Source organism: Aquarana catesbeiana, linkage group LG06 (assembly GCF_042186555.1).
Source record: "Aquarana catesbeiana isolate 2022-GZ linkage group LG06, ASM4218655v1, whole genome shotgun sequence".
Classification (NCBI taxonomy): Eukaryota; Metazoa; Chordata; class Amphibia; order Anura; family Ranidae; genus Aquarana; species Aquarana catesbeiana.
The window spans coordinates 321,717,568-321,731,687 of record NC_133329.1 but is presented as its reverse complement, the minus strand read 5'-3'; the positions used below and the strand labels follow the sequence as shown (position 1 = coordinate 321,731,687).

At 41.1% G+C, this 14,120-nt stretch overlaps 1 protein-coding gene across 1 annotated transcript in view; it reads left to right on the top strand.

Annotated features, from left to right (window-relative positions):
- Positions 1-14,120, top strand: part of ITGA4 (integrin subunit alpha 4) — a 247,713-nt gene that overhangs the window by 193,124 nt on the left and 40,469 nt on the right. The window contains exon 17 of the mRNA XM_073633746.1: positions 7,364-7,440. Coding sequence (XP_073489847.1) covers positions 7,364-7,440 — 77 coding nt within the window. The remainder of the gene's footprint in view (positions 1-7,363; positions 7,441-14,120) is intronic.

Below are 14,120 nucleotides of genomic sequence, written 5' to 3'. Positions count from 1 at the left end.
CTGTCCCTCCTCCTCCTTACCCACTTCAGTCTGCCCCTGCTATATACCAAGTCATTACCTCTCAGCAGCCTCCACTGACAGGGATGATGGTATAGCACAGGGTATCCCAGGTCCTAGCAGCACATATGCCAGCAGCACATCACCAGCTGTAGACTGTAGCCGGCAAATTTCTCTGCCCCATCTACTGCAGCGAAAAAAAAAATACAGTCCCTGCCATCCACATGCCCAGCGTCTAAATGCAAGCTTGTCAAAGCTGTTGGCTCTCCAACTTCTGCCTTTCAGCCTGGTGATTTCTGCCCCTTCCGTGAATTCGCACAATGTGTGAATATGGTTAAATTACAACATATATACAGCTGACATCTGGATCATACGAAAGGTTTCACAATAAGAGGCCAAGTCATTCATATGAGTTTCAGGGAGCCGCGAAACTCATATGAATGATCTGGCCTCTTATTGTGAGATCTTTCGTATGATTTCATATTCCTTCCGTAATTTAACCATATTTTTCTCTTGCTTTTACAATCAAGAGTTTATATGTAATATGTTTGTAAAATAAAATGTTGCTACTTTTTTCATACTTGTTTACTATTCCTTCTACTTTTTTACCGGTCTTATCCCCAGCCCGTACAATCCCAGGGGCACATTTCTCCATTTTTTCTCCAATAATTTGAGATGTGGCTAGGGTTTCTCCTTTTCTTATACTTTAGGTAGCAATCCATTATTGTACAACACGGCAGCTGGAGCCAGGAATGGTGGTGTGCGATAATGGCTCAAACCTCCTGTCCGCCCTTAGACAGGGAAAGTTGACACATGTGCCATGCCTGGCGCATGTCCTCAATTTGGTGGTGCAGCGTTTCCTAAATACGTACCCAGGGTTGCAAGATGTGCTACAGCTGACCAGAAGAGTCTGCAGCCATTTCAGGTGGTCATACAAAGCCAGTTCTTGGTTGGCTTAAATTCAGCGGGAATTCTACCTGCCCATAAACCGCCTGATTTGTGACATGCCCACCAGGTGGAACTCAACCTTGGCAATGCTGCAGCGGCTATAAATGCAGCAGAGGGCTGTCAACGAGTACCTGTGTGAGTACAGAATGACTTAAGCGGAGGCCTTATCTTCACCACCTGGCTCAACAAAATTCAGATTCAAATTTGGGAGGTTCTATCAAATGTATCATCCGATCAGATGCAGTCACTGCTTGGGTATGCAGACAGCCACAGCTACTGCAACTGTCTGAATTCAATAGCTGTCAAAGGAGATTCCTCCATCCACACAGTTCAGTGTGGATAAGGGAATCAATTTTCTCTATCTGGGGTGGAACAAAATAAATTTGTGGCTAGCCTTAAGCTGGCAATAGATGGATTTTTTTTTTTTTAAGTTAACCTGCCAAGCAAAGGTGGAAATGGGACTCTCCACTGTCAAAATACACTGATCAGTGGCTGTAGCTGATTGGCTGTTCAGCATAAGTCAATGGCTATATCAAATTGACTTCTGTCAAGTGGGAACAGCCACATGTGGATTATAATTTGGCCACTCCCCACTGAACTAACAAATTTTGATCCGTCTATGATCAGTTTTAGTCTGTACAGTCTATTTATTTGGCATATAAAATCTAGAAAACCTCAATTGACACTGACCATTCTGCAGAGTACTGTGGTGCCTGTTGTGGCTGTTGATGGGTTGAAAGGCTGTTTTAGGTGGCAAAATCCTGTGTATAAAAACTAGGGGGGGGGGAATTAAACTGACTCCCAATGTAATAGGCCATTTTACACTGGCCACTAATGTAAGGGGCATTCTTCACTGACCACTAATATAACTGAGACATTAAGAGTGAACAGCAATGTAAGACCTTGTTTATACTTGTGGTTGGGGGTGCAGTAAAAATAGATAGTTGAGCCATGTTTTTTTTTTTATCATCCCTTGACTGCCCCCATAGGGTGAAAAGGCAGCTGGACAGGGTTGTACACGTGTCATGGAAATGATGTGTTGCTCCGTGGCTGTAGCATAAATTACACACCTTGTTGCATTTGCTTGGCAGTACCACCACCAGCAATGACCCATTTAAGTGAATGGGGCCTTGCCACAACCACCTGAAAATCAAACATTTGTGCCACGGTGATGCAGTTTTTTTAGGGTTAAACAGGCACCTCCAAGCCACCTGTCAACTGCCCTCTGAGAAGCGACCCACCATGGATTGCTTTCCAGAGGGGTGGGAAAAGCTGCCACATGTGTAAACAGAGGAATTTACAGTTACCCCCACTCTGCTAATCTCTGATTTCTTATACACCCCCTCTCAGCTCATCTTTTATATCCTTAATGTCCCTATTCACCTCTGCACCCCAAAGCCGCCCCCCCCCTGCTTACTTCTACATACCCTCTTCAGCTGACCTTTGCACTCCAACCCCTGTGTTCACCTGTTCCCCCAAATGGTCAACCCCCCCCCCCCTTTCCTCTGCTGCAGTGCTGCAGCACCCTTTAACTGCTGTACCTTGTAGCATTTATGGTGGTGGCAGGCAGGACTCCAAACCCTGCTGCTGATTGTATACATCCATATGGGCAGCATTCAGGAGGTGATGGTGGGCAGGAACTGCAGGGGAGGGAATCAGCATACGAATGAGTGCGTAATTTACATATAAGTGGCACAATATTTACATATGATTCAAACTCATATGTACATATTGTGGCATTCATATGTAAATTATCTGATTTAATTGTACACACTGTAACAGGACAGAGATAGTGACAGTCTCAGGCATCATGCTGTGATGCTGTGATCTTGGGACAAAGCTCAGGACTCAAAAGTCGAAACTGTCCCACCAAATCCGGGACTGTTGGCAAGTATGAAAATTTGATATATTACTTTTCTTTTTTCAGGCTTTTTTCCTTCATTTTCAACTTCTAATTCTGCAAATAGCTCATCCTGTAATGAATTGGCTATGCTCACGCATCCAGTGCATCTATAGAGTGAGCTATGGTTGCCAACCAGGCTGGAATCCAAACATGTTTCTGCATTCATCTCTATTACATGGGTGATGGGTTGATTAGTAGTTTATAGAAGAATAGAAGGTTGTTTGTGCTTTCTGTAGAGCACGCAGAAAGTGAAAAGGACACTGCAATTCTGGCACGCTCACTAGGTATTTTACATACTTGCTGAAATTGTTCTTAGTCTCAAAAAAATAAGACAACTAATGCAGCTGCAACATTAAAGGACTGGTAAGCTGCAATATATTACATTTTATTAGAGGATTTAGCTATACTGTAAATTGATCTGCGTCCCTGTTTACCTCAATGATTCCTACATCAAGGCTGTACATGCGGCCTCAACATCTCTCTCAAGTCTAGATTAAGTCAAACCACTTCATGATACTAAGCCTGTTGTAAATAATATACTTAAATTAAAAGCTAAATCTAGTGCTTGGTGATACAAAAAGTTGGAGCTGCTGCACTCAAATACAACTGAATACCAGGTTTAAAGTGGCAACAAATATACCAGAAAAAAAGTGCGCTGTCTCCTTAAATAATGGTCATAATAGAACAGCACCTTTGCGCAATTAAGTACTTGATATAGAAAGAAAATTCACATCTACAATATAAATAATGAATCAAGTTACTCTACATTAAATATATTCCACTAATAGAAAGTGTGAATCATAGGTGAACAATAAATGGTTAAAACTTAAATTCACAAGTCATGGAAAAAATAAAGTCTGTTTACTTATGAATGAATATAATTATGATAAAGTTCTTTATTGCTTAAGTGCAAAAATCAACCATGTAAAGTCCATAAAGACTGAAAAAAGTGCTCAGTGCTTGCTGTAAACAATAAATTTCAAACATGCTCCAAAGGTGCCCGTGAGGTAATGCAGCCTCTTACTGGACCAAAATGATCTCAGAATATAGAGATCAATAAAGCTGGTAAGACCAACAGACCAGTTTCTGGTGTCTGGTTAGCCTCTATCCACACTTCCCAGATAAATTCCAACACTCGAAATAGTAAGCATAAAGAAAAGGATCTCATAACCCTCAACTCAAAATATCTATTTATTAATGACCCCCTTGGGTGGAGTTGTGTTTGAGACGTCATCACGCTGAAGCTGGTTGGATAAAACCACGGCTGAGGTTCTTTTGCAAGCTGTCTGGCTAAATGCTTTATATATCCGCAGTTCATGTAAGTGCAATACTACTTTAATAAATGGATATGTTTAGTCCAGTTGCGTTATGAGATCCTCTTCTTTATGCTTACTATTTCGAGTGTCGGAATTTATCTGGGAAGTGTGCTTAGAGGCTAAGTAGACGCCGGAAACTGGGCTGTCGTTCTTATCATCAGGCGCCATAGACCTGAACGGCAATCTGTGGCTGTGAGTGTAGGCTCCTGGATAACGTGCCAGCTTTAATGATCTCTATAATCTGAGATCATTTTGGTCCGGTAGGAGGCTGCATTACCTCACAGGCACTTTTAGAGCACATTTGCAATTTGTTGTTTACAGCAAGCACTGAGAACTTTTTTCAGCACTTCACTTTATGAACTTTATATGATTGATTTTTGCACTTAATTCAATAACAAACTTTATCACAATTATATTCATTCATATGTTTAATGGGCTTTATTTTTTAGATGACTTATGAATTTAAGCTTTAACTAATTATTGTTCACCTATGATTCACACTTCCTATTAGTGGAATATATTTAATATAGAGTAACTGGATTCATTATTTATATTGTAGATGTAAATTTTCTTTCTGTATCAAGTACTTAATTGCACAAAGGTATTATTCTATTATAATCATTATTTAAGGAGACAGCACACTTTTTTTGGTATATTTGTTGTAATTAATATAATTTAATAGATAACCTGTGGACATTTGTAGAAACCAAATATAAAAGAGTTTGGATATGATCATATACCTGGACATGAAACTGTAAAGTATGTAGTATACGGGTGATTTACTGATAGAATGATTGTATTGTGTTAGTCACATTATTACCAGCAGCCTCACTTATTAAATGCCTGGCATACATATGTGGTCTACATAAGTTTGATAAGCCAGATGGCTGTATATTACAAATGATCTGTCAGTTACAATCTAAGTGTACCTAAGTGTTCAGTGATGGGTGGGTGTTTCACCTTTTTTTCATTTGTACATCTTTTAAAAAAATAAATGTATGTTCAAAAGGTTATTACTATTCAAACTTATTGTGTTTAAAGTTCAAAAATCTGAAGGAACTATCTGAGGTTTTTACATGACCTTTACGTCATACATTGGTTTTTGGTTATGTATCTGGGTGTGGATGAAATAAAGATGCAATCTTCTGATAATATCCTGTTCTGTTACTTGCTAGATATGTTTTCCTCCTGTTTATGAAGTACAGTACTGATCTCCTCCAGTGTGCACCAGTATAAAGCCTTGTACACACAATGGGAATATCGGAGGAATGATTTGATTTTTTTTTTTTTTTTTTTTTTTGCATGCTAGTCTCATATCAAAAATGAATAGGTTACTCAATTTACGAAAATTCTCATACAACAGAATACAACTTTGGAAGTGATGTAATGTGTTCAATTGTATTGTAATGTATTATTTAGTTTCCGAGTGTGCGTAGCCTTTCTCTTCTGATTTTTTGTTGTTGTTGTCCGAACAGCCAGAATCGGCTGTTGACAGCACTATACCAACGGTCAGATAGCCGGCTGGTCATTCGCCATACTGACATTTTCCTACAATTTTCTTATCGTGTGTACGGGCCTTGAGATATTGAATCTGACTTGCAGTGGTATCATACAATTGAATGACTGCTGGGAAAAGAGAGCTGCAAAAGGGAAATCTGAAATCCAAACATGGATTGAGTTAGCTCAGGGGTCTCCAAACTTTTAAAACAAAGGGCCAGTTTACTGTCCTTTAGGCTTTAGGAGGGCTGGACTGTGGCCATTGGGAGTAGAAAAGGTTTCTGATGTCAGTGGGAAAAAATAATGCTCCATCTTTGATGTCAGTGGGAGGAATTGTGTCCCATCATTGGTGTCATTTGGAGAAAATGTGCCCCATCATTGATGTCATTGGGAGCAATTGTGTCCTATCATTGGTATAATTGTGGGAAATGTCTCTTCATTGGTGTCAGTGGTGGTGGTGGTGGTGGGGGGGGGGTTGGATTATTATTATTATTATTATTATACAGGATTTATATATCGCCAACAGTTTACGCAGGGCTTTACAACTTGGGGGTAGATAGTACAAATACAATACACTTTAATACAGTAGGAATCAAAGGGCCCTGCTCCTTAGAGCTTACATTCTAAGAGGGAAGGTCAAGAGATACAACAGGTAATAACTGTGGGGGATGTGCTGATGGAGAAAGTAAATGTACAGTTGTTAGGTGGGGGCCAGATAGGCTTCTCTGAAGAGATGAGTTTTTGCGGATCATCTGAAAGTGGACAAAGTAGGAGAAAGTCGGACAGATTGGGGTAGAGCATTCCAGAGGATGGGAGAGGCTCTGGAGAAGTCCTGAAGGTGAGCATTGTATGAGGTGATAAGGGAGTTAGAGAGCAGGAGGTCTTGGGAGGAGCGAAGAAAATGATTAGGTTTGTATTTTGAGACTAGGTTAGTAATGTAGCTGGGGCCAGGTTGTGGATGGCTTTGTAAGTTATTGTTAGTATCTTGAATTTAATTTGTTGGTTGAGTGGCAACCAATGGAGGGATTGGCAGAGGGGTATAGCAGACACTAATTTGTTAGGTGGATGAGCCAGGCAGCAGCGTTCATGATGGACTGAAGTGGGGATAGCCTATTTAGAGGTAAGCCAATGAGGAGGGAGTTGCAGTAGTTGAGGCGAGAGATGACCATGGAGTGGATTAGAAGCTTTGTGGTGACATTGGTTAGGAAGGGGCATATCTTGCAGATGTTGCGGAGGTTGAGTCGGCAAATTTTGTATAGCGATAGGATGTGGGGCTGAAAGGTTAGTTAAGAGTCCAGGATTACACCTAGGACCTTGGTGTGGGGGACAAGTTGATAGTTGAGCCGTTGATTATACATCATTGTTGGTATCAGTGGATGAAATAGTGCCACAAGGACCAGATAAAAGCAAGCAAAGGGCCACATCTGGCCCCGGGCCACAGTTTGAAGACCACTGAGTTAGCTCTTCAGCACCCACCAAAAACTGAAATATGAAAACACTGGCATCTAGGGGTTAGAGCAAGTAGTGGTCAGTTAATCAAGAAGAATGTGATACAAATTAAATAGATGTTGTAATAAAGTTGTAAATGTTTTTGCAATGGAATCAATTATATTGTCCCTTTAAATATAACTTGGAAAAACTATACGTTACAGTTTCTGACTAAATGTGCAGCTCATGCAGTGCTTTTGAATTTCATTTTCAGGTTTCCTTTGCAAGATACTGTGCCTTGGCAAACTGCTCTGCAGATTTACAGATCTCGGGAAAGGTTTCCTTCCCAGGGTGAGTTTAAAGGGAATCCGCTTTCAAAAATTAATTATTTTTATGACGGATTAATCCAACATTTCCTTTCAGCTGCACTAAAGAGCTCTTCATTACCTTTTATTCCACCTTCGCTATAAGCAGGATTTCATAAAGCTTCACTCTTCCAATACTGTGTTTCTCTACTTCTGTCTTCAAGTCATATTTTCATGATTTCCTGTTTTTTTCCTTTGAAATTTGGAGTTGATAAACACTGTACACATGGGAAATATCACAGATGACAGACTATAGGACTGCATTGACAGCTTTGGCCCATATCTATCACCCCATGCAGGGAAGTACTTTGAATGCAGCCTGTTTGGGTATTTTATCATTTTCTTCTTTGTTAGATAAGCAGCAATCCTTGAGGAAACCTGTGTCAGTGGAGAAAAGGAATGCTCGATGGTCGCATAAAAGCTTAGTTTTTGTCACAACTTTTTAAAATATTTTCATCTGGATTGAATGGGGAAGAGTTATGTTCTGGGAGGTTTTTATTGCTGTTTTTGTCCCCAGTGATATTTATCCTCACTTCCTCTAACCACTGTCACCTCTCCAATCAGATAGAAGCAACAAAAGCACAGCTTATAGTAAAGTGGGAAATGAGGTAGGAAATTGCAAATGATAATTAATACCTGGCACTGTATCTAACCTAATCCTTTCCTACTCTATCCAAAACAAAAGAAAACATTTTGGCTTGAGAAGTGGGAAAAAAAGGTTGTCACCCTGCAGGAGGAAAGGAAAGTCACTGATAGGATCGCCATTTGATAAATTATGAACTCTTTAGTGCAGTATGCATTATTTTTAAATGGTGTTTGCACTATATGTTTTGTGATTTATAGTTGTACTTTAACCCTTTCATTGCCAGAGCCGTTTTTGTGCAGACGTTTAAAAAAATCATTTTAGGCCTGAAGATTACACAAAACCCACAAATATAGATTTTCTGAAAGCAGATACCCTAGAGAATAAAATAGTGGTAGTTCCAATTTTTTATGTCACAGGATATTACCGCAAAGTTTCAGTAAAAAACACACTAACATGAATTTTAGGGCAAACAAACGCAATAAATTACCCAAATTTTGGCTAAAAATATAAAAGACGAAGTTGCAACGAGTAAGTAGATACCCAAAGTGCCAAACCTTACATTGTTGTGCGCCCGTGAAATGGCGTCAAACTTCAGCACCCTATGTTTTCTTTAGACGCCGCTTCAACTTCATCTGTGTGTATATGTGGGGGCCTCAAAAAAAAATTTTTGGGGGGGGGGGGAGATTTTATGTGCTTGGGTGTAACTTTATTTTTTTTCCCAAAAAAATAACATTTTATTTACTTAACTTTTTTTTTCATCACATTGGGGACAAAAAGCCCCCTATGTGATGATTTTTTTGGTGACGGGTTCTCTTTATTAAGATATGCAGGGTCTAAAAGACACTGTGTGTCTTTTAGACCCTTTTAGGGATTTCTTCAGAATAACAAAAGGTAGGAATCTGCAACAAAGTTTGTTAAAATCCTTGTAAAGTACATAGATCAGATCTGGGTCAGAGGGGAATGTTTTTTTCTCAACAAAAGTAGAGTTACTCTTTAAAGCTGAAATCCAGGCTAAACAAATATTGTCTAAATACAGGAGGCATGTGTATTCTTACTTAAATCTTGGTGTCCTTTGAGTGATTTTTCAATATCTGTGCAGTAATCATCTTCTGCACAATAATTTTTTTTTCCCAGAAATTTCCTATAATAAAGATCAGTCATTGCTGCTCTCCCTCCTTGTGCAGAGAGACTGGCCTTGTATCCGCCCCCTCCTGTAATTTTCTGCAGGCAGTCTATTGTGGGAGGACTTGCTGGGCCCCTCCCACAGGTCTACTTTTTGCACAGGACATATGCAGCCCAGTGATGATATCACCTCTACTTTTACAAGATAATACTGTAGATGTGTAAAGACATTTGTTGGATGCAAAGTAAATTTATATCCTTTGTAGACTTTTAACGGATATATTTCAATGAAGGGTTTTATGCCCAGAGTTCAGCTTTAAAGGGTTACTCCACTTCCGTGGAGATTAAGGAAAAATGATATAGTGTATACAATTTCTACACAAGCCATACTGTAATTGCATGTTATTAAAAATGACTATTCCTTTTACTCTGCATCACTGTAATTTTCTGTAAAAATAAAATTCAATACAATATGGCGGCCTTCTGCACACAGATCTTGTACAGATCTTCCCCAGATATGTAATCTCCTGTTTGTGTGATTGGCTCACTGATTTTCCAAGAAGTCTGCACTAAGACACAAGTCAAATTTTAGGCAAAAAGTTTTTTTATTTTTGACGAGATTCTCTCAAAGGGTTATTCACTTCTAAAGGGATGCTGACAGTGTATCTTTCATCATGAGAAAACTACAAGTGCATCAGCTGATTAATAATGAAAAAGTCACTCCCATTCAGATTCACTTTGCACATTGACGTATTCAAACAAAAGAGCTATTCCTTCAGAACACAAACAGGTAAGACTCTGCAACAAAGTTGGTTAAAATCCTTGCAGTGTAAGACCCCTTTCACACGGATGTTCCAATCGGGTCCGTCTGTTAGTTTTTCAGGGGGACCCGATCGGAACCTCCATTCTTCTCTATGCAGCGGCAGATGTCAGCGGACACTCACCAGCATCCGATCCCATTCCCCATCCATCCAGCGGATTGGATGACATTCTGGTGGAAATAGATAGGCGATCCTTTTCCATCCGACCACCACATAGGTTGTGTCTGTGTCCGCCCTGCATCAGTGGAGCGGACACAGACCTGTCATGCGCCTGCTCAGCGAGGATCAGCGGAGAGATCCGCCCCATGTGAAAGGGGACTAAGTCGATCACCAGAGGGGATTTTTTTTCTTTCACAACAAAAGTGGAGTTACTCTTTAACTTCTCTTACATATAATTTAGGGCCCCTGCTGAAAAAATGTTACTGACATATCTCTAGTAGTCATTAGTGGAGCAGTGGAAATAATTTGTACAAGTAATGTGGTGAGACAAGGTTCACTTTCTCCACTTCATCAGCAAGAAAGCATAGTAAAAAGTTTCATATAGGGGTGTGCAAGTCATAAAAGTTCCACTTTGCTGGTAAAACCATAATGATTTTAGGTCAATTTTTAAATAAAAAAGTGTATTTTACTGTAGAATCCCCTTAAAATGAAACTGAAGAGTGATTAAGTGGGAAGTAATTTGTATCACTATCGGTTATCAGTCAATTAGCAAGTGCTAACATCCCTGACATTTGCCGTCAGTGCAGACTAGCGATATGCTACTTATTGAGATAACACATTCACACTTGCACAGTATCACTGTTATCAACCAAATATTGCTAGACTAATGCTGTCTGGACAGAAGAGGATTAGACTTAATTGAAAAAGGAATGTTATCCCATGCTCATCAGAATTATTGGTGGCGTCCTTTGTTCTTATTCTAGGATAATGTAGATCATGGAAGGCAGAATATCACCTTTGTAATTATTTGATGCACAGCACAGATGTAAGCAGAGCCATTGCAATGGGGAGCAGCAGGGAGCTGTCACTCACAGTTGCTGTTTGGGGCCCTGCTAAGTCCAAATCCTGGCCTCCCAAAGTGCTAACCTTGGCTGTCTGTGAGAATGCCTGTCCTCTGGAGGTTTGTCACTTGGACAGATTTGTAAGAAAAATAATCTGTTTGTTTTCTGTACTGACGCTTTAGCCAAGGATCTATAACATTTTGCAGCAATGAATACATTAGTTGTTCACAGACAGCCATAAAGGTAATTCATACTGAAGAATGAAAGTTACGTCTTTTTGGCATTTTCTTTGTTTGCAGTGTATTAATTTCAAAGAAGGCAGATATATACAGTCCCCATACTGTTACAAATACCATCCAGCCCATCTAAAACCACAGGAGAGTGTAGAAATGATTGGTCTCTGTTATGTGTCCGGGTCTGCCAGCAGTGCTGTTCATTATCCTGAATTCCACATTTAAAGGAGGAGTACAGCCAAAGCTCGATTGGCTGTACTTCTCCTGTGGATCCCAGGAGTGCAGTTCATCCTGCACTCCTGTGACCCATTTTCAGCAGACAGCAGGCTGAAGTCCACTGCCTGTTGACATCACAGAGCCAGTCCAAGCTCAGGCAAGATCCTGACAATGGAGTCGCGATCTGCACACATGCCTGGACCGGCACCCGGCTCAGCATCTCAGCGAGCTGCTGAGAGGCATAGCTGCCCGCTCCCACCCCCTCCACAGTCCAGCGCTCCAGTGAGTGCGGGGGGGGGGTGCAGAGTAGAGAGCAAGTGACTGACATATACCTGCTCTCTGCTTGGGGAGCTGTGAGAACTGAGCGATCTGCAGTGTTAGATCACTCGGTTCTCAGTGTTAGAGGCGCCGGGGGACAGATGCAGCATCCACCTAGGTAAGTATGATTCTAAAAAAATAAGAAAACCCATACTTCTCTTTTAACAACATGTTAGAGATTGTTGTAGGCAAATTGAGGTCCTAGGGAAGGTGGAAGCTTTGTCCCTCCTCCACCCTTCGATTGTTATATTGTGTAATATGGAGAGCCTGGGATCACCAGCCAGCCGTTTGTAAAAGTAAAACTCTTTTATTGTTTCCCAAACAAACAAAACAGTTTTCTCTAGCCAGACAGGAAACAAAACATTCCAAACTTCTGGTTCAAAAGTCAAACCTTCAGCTCACCACCTGTAAAACTTGTCCTTTAACAGGGTTATGACCTCCCCTCACTAAGGGGTTCAAACGCCAGGTCACCAGCATCTTAGAAGGGTCTCAGTGACAGCAGTCCATCACTCTGTCTCCCAAGTGTGCCCTGTCTCATAGTCCATCTCACAGACACTTGCTGGCTGTTTCCTCCTCATTTTTAATCTCCCCTTGCAGGTGGGTTAACCCTTTCAAGACCCAAATTCCCATAATCAGAGTTGGAGGCTTCTTTTTTTGCACCCATGGTCTCTCTGAGCCTCTGAATTCCAGATCCCATATAAGTAATTACCAATCTTGGGCAAACTGTTTCTTTCGTAACCCCCCCCCCCCCCCTCCATGGAGGAGAACCACTGAATACTCCTAAACTGCATTTAAATAGCCCCCTTAAAGGGACCACAACCCGTTTAATGAGGAGACATAACTGCCTTCCAGGACCCGTCCCTGGCATCCTGTTCAATTGTTATTTATAGGGATTGCAATACTATGGGAGGAGCATGTAGGTTGCACATGGGCCTTCTGGACATCCAGTGGAGCCTAAGCTCCTGTCTAGAATATCTTGATTGTCTTATTCTGCAGTAGGCACATGTCAAGACTTACAGCCAGTTGTTCGTACGAGTCAAAACTGAACTCCAGCCTTCTCTTCAGTCTTGCACAATCTAACAGGCTACTCTCGTGTACTGATATTGCTTACTCTGCTTTCGTTGTACACCTTTGAGCTTCCCACAGTATGGATTAAAAGCTGTAGCAAGTCAGAGCCCACTTTATTACCTAGACATTTAGCACTTGTTTCCCCAGCCTGACTTTCCCTGGTCTGTCCTTTTATTGGATTCAGTTTTCAGTTATGGAGGCTCGGCTTCACATGTGGGCATTAGCTGGGGTGAACTACATGGAAGCCTGCCTAGGAATGTCCATGCCTTCTGACATTCTTCCATCAATGCATTTTGGTATTTGCATAACCCTGCCCAGCATTCAGCAGCCAACTGCTTTCTTTATGGCTGAGGGCTCTTGAAAGGTATACTGAGGCAGGGTGCTGTGATTTTTTTTTTTTTAGGGAGCTATGTACAGCACCCTGCCGGCCCCTTTCACTAGTCACGATCTGCCTGCATTGCATAGAAAAGCACACAGACTCAGTGATGACATCAATGGGTCTAAAATAAGGTATGTAATGAAGACAGGTCTTATTTACAAATTTAATTGGCATGTTGCTGAAGAGAGAAGGACGAGCCAGGGAAGGCAAAATATAAGCAGATTAAACTTCAGATTTATTATCAACATTGATAAGTATAGGTTTATAAATGATACTTAAAGTGGTTATAAAGGCAAAAGGCTTTTTACATCTATTTCTTATCTCTGCATTAAGATTAAAGACATTTAAAAGGCTTCACCCCCCCAGCCCCCCACCCCACTTAAACAGTTACCAGAGCCTGATCTCGATCCAGCGCTGTGCCGATTTGCAGTAGCTGTTCCACCCTATCTCTCTTCTCAAAGGAAACTCCGCAGGAGCAGAAGCCATTGGCTTCTGCTGCTGCCAGTCAAATCCTGTGAGAAGAGAGCAGGTGGCAGGCTGAGCCTCGCTGTATGTGTTTATGGACACACACAGCCCAACATGGGTTTGAGCCCGCACAAGTTTTTTCTTGTTCTCGGAGAGAACAAGGAACCAAGATCACCAGCAGTGGACACCAGAAGAGGAGGTCCAGGACTGCTCTGTGCAAAACCTTGCATGGAGAAGGTAAGTATAACATGTTTGTTATTTTCAAGAAAAAAAGAAGCTTTACAGCCACTTTAAGGTACTGAGGTTGAAAAGAACTGATCTCCATCAAGTTCATCCTCTCCCAAATCCTGCAGCCTAGGTGCTAAGGAAAGCAAAACAAACTCAATGGGCAACTGTCACAAATTTTGATGCACATCTTGGCCAACTATTTTACCCCTTAGGAGCGGTAACATCTTAG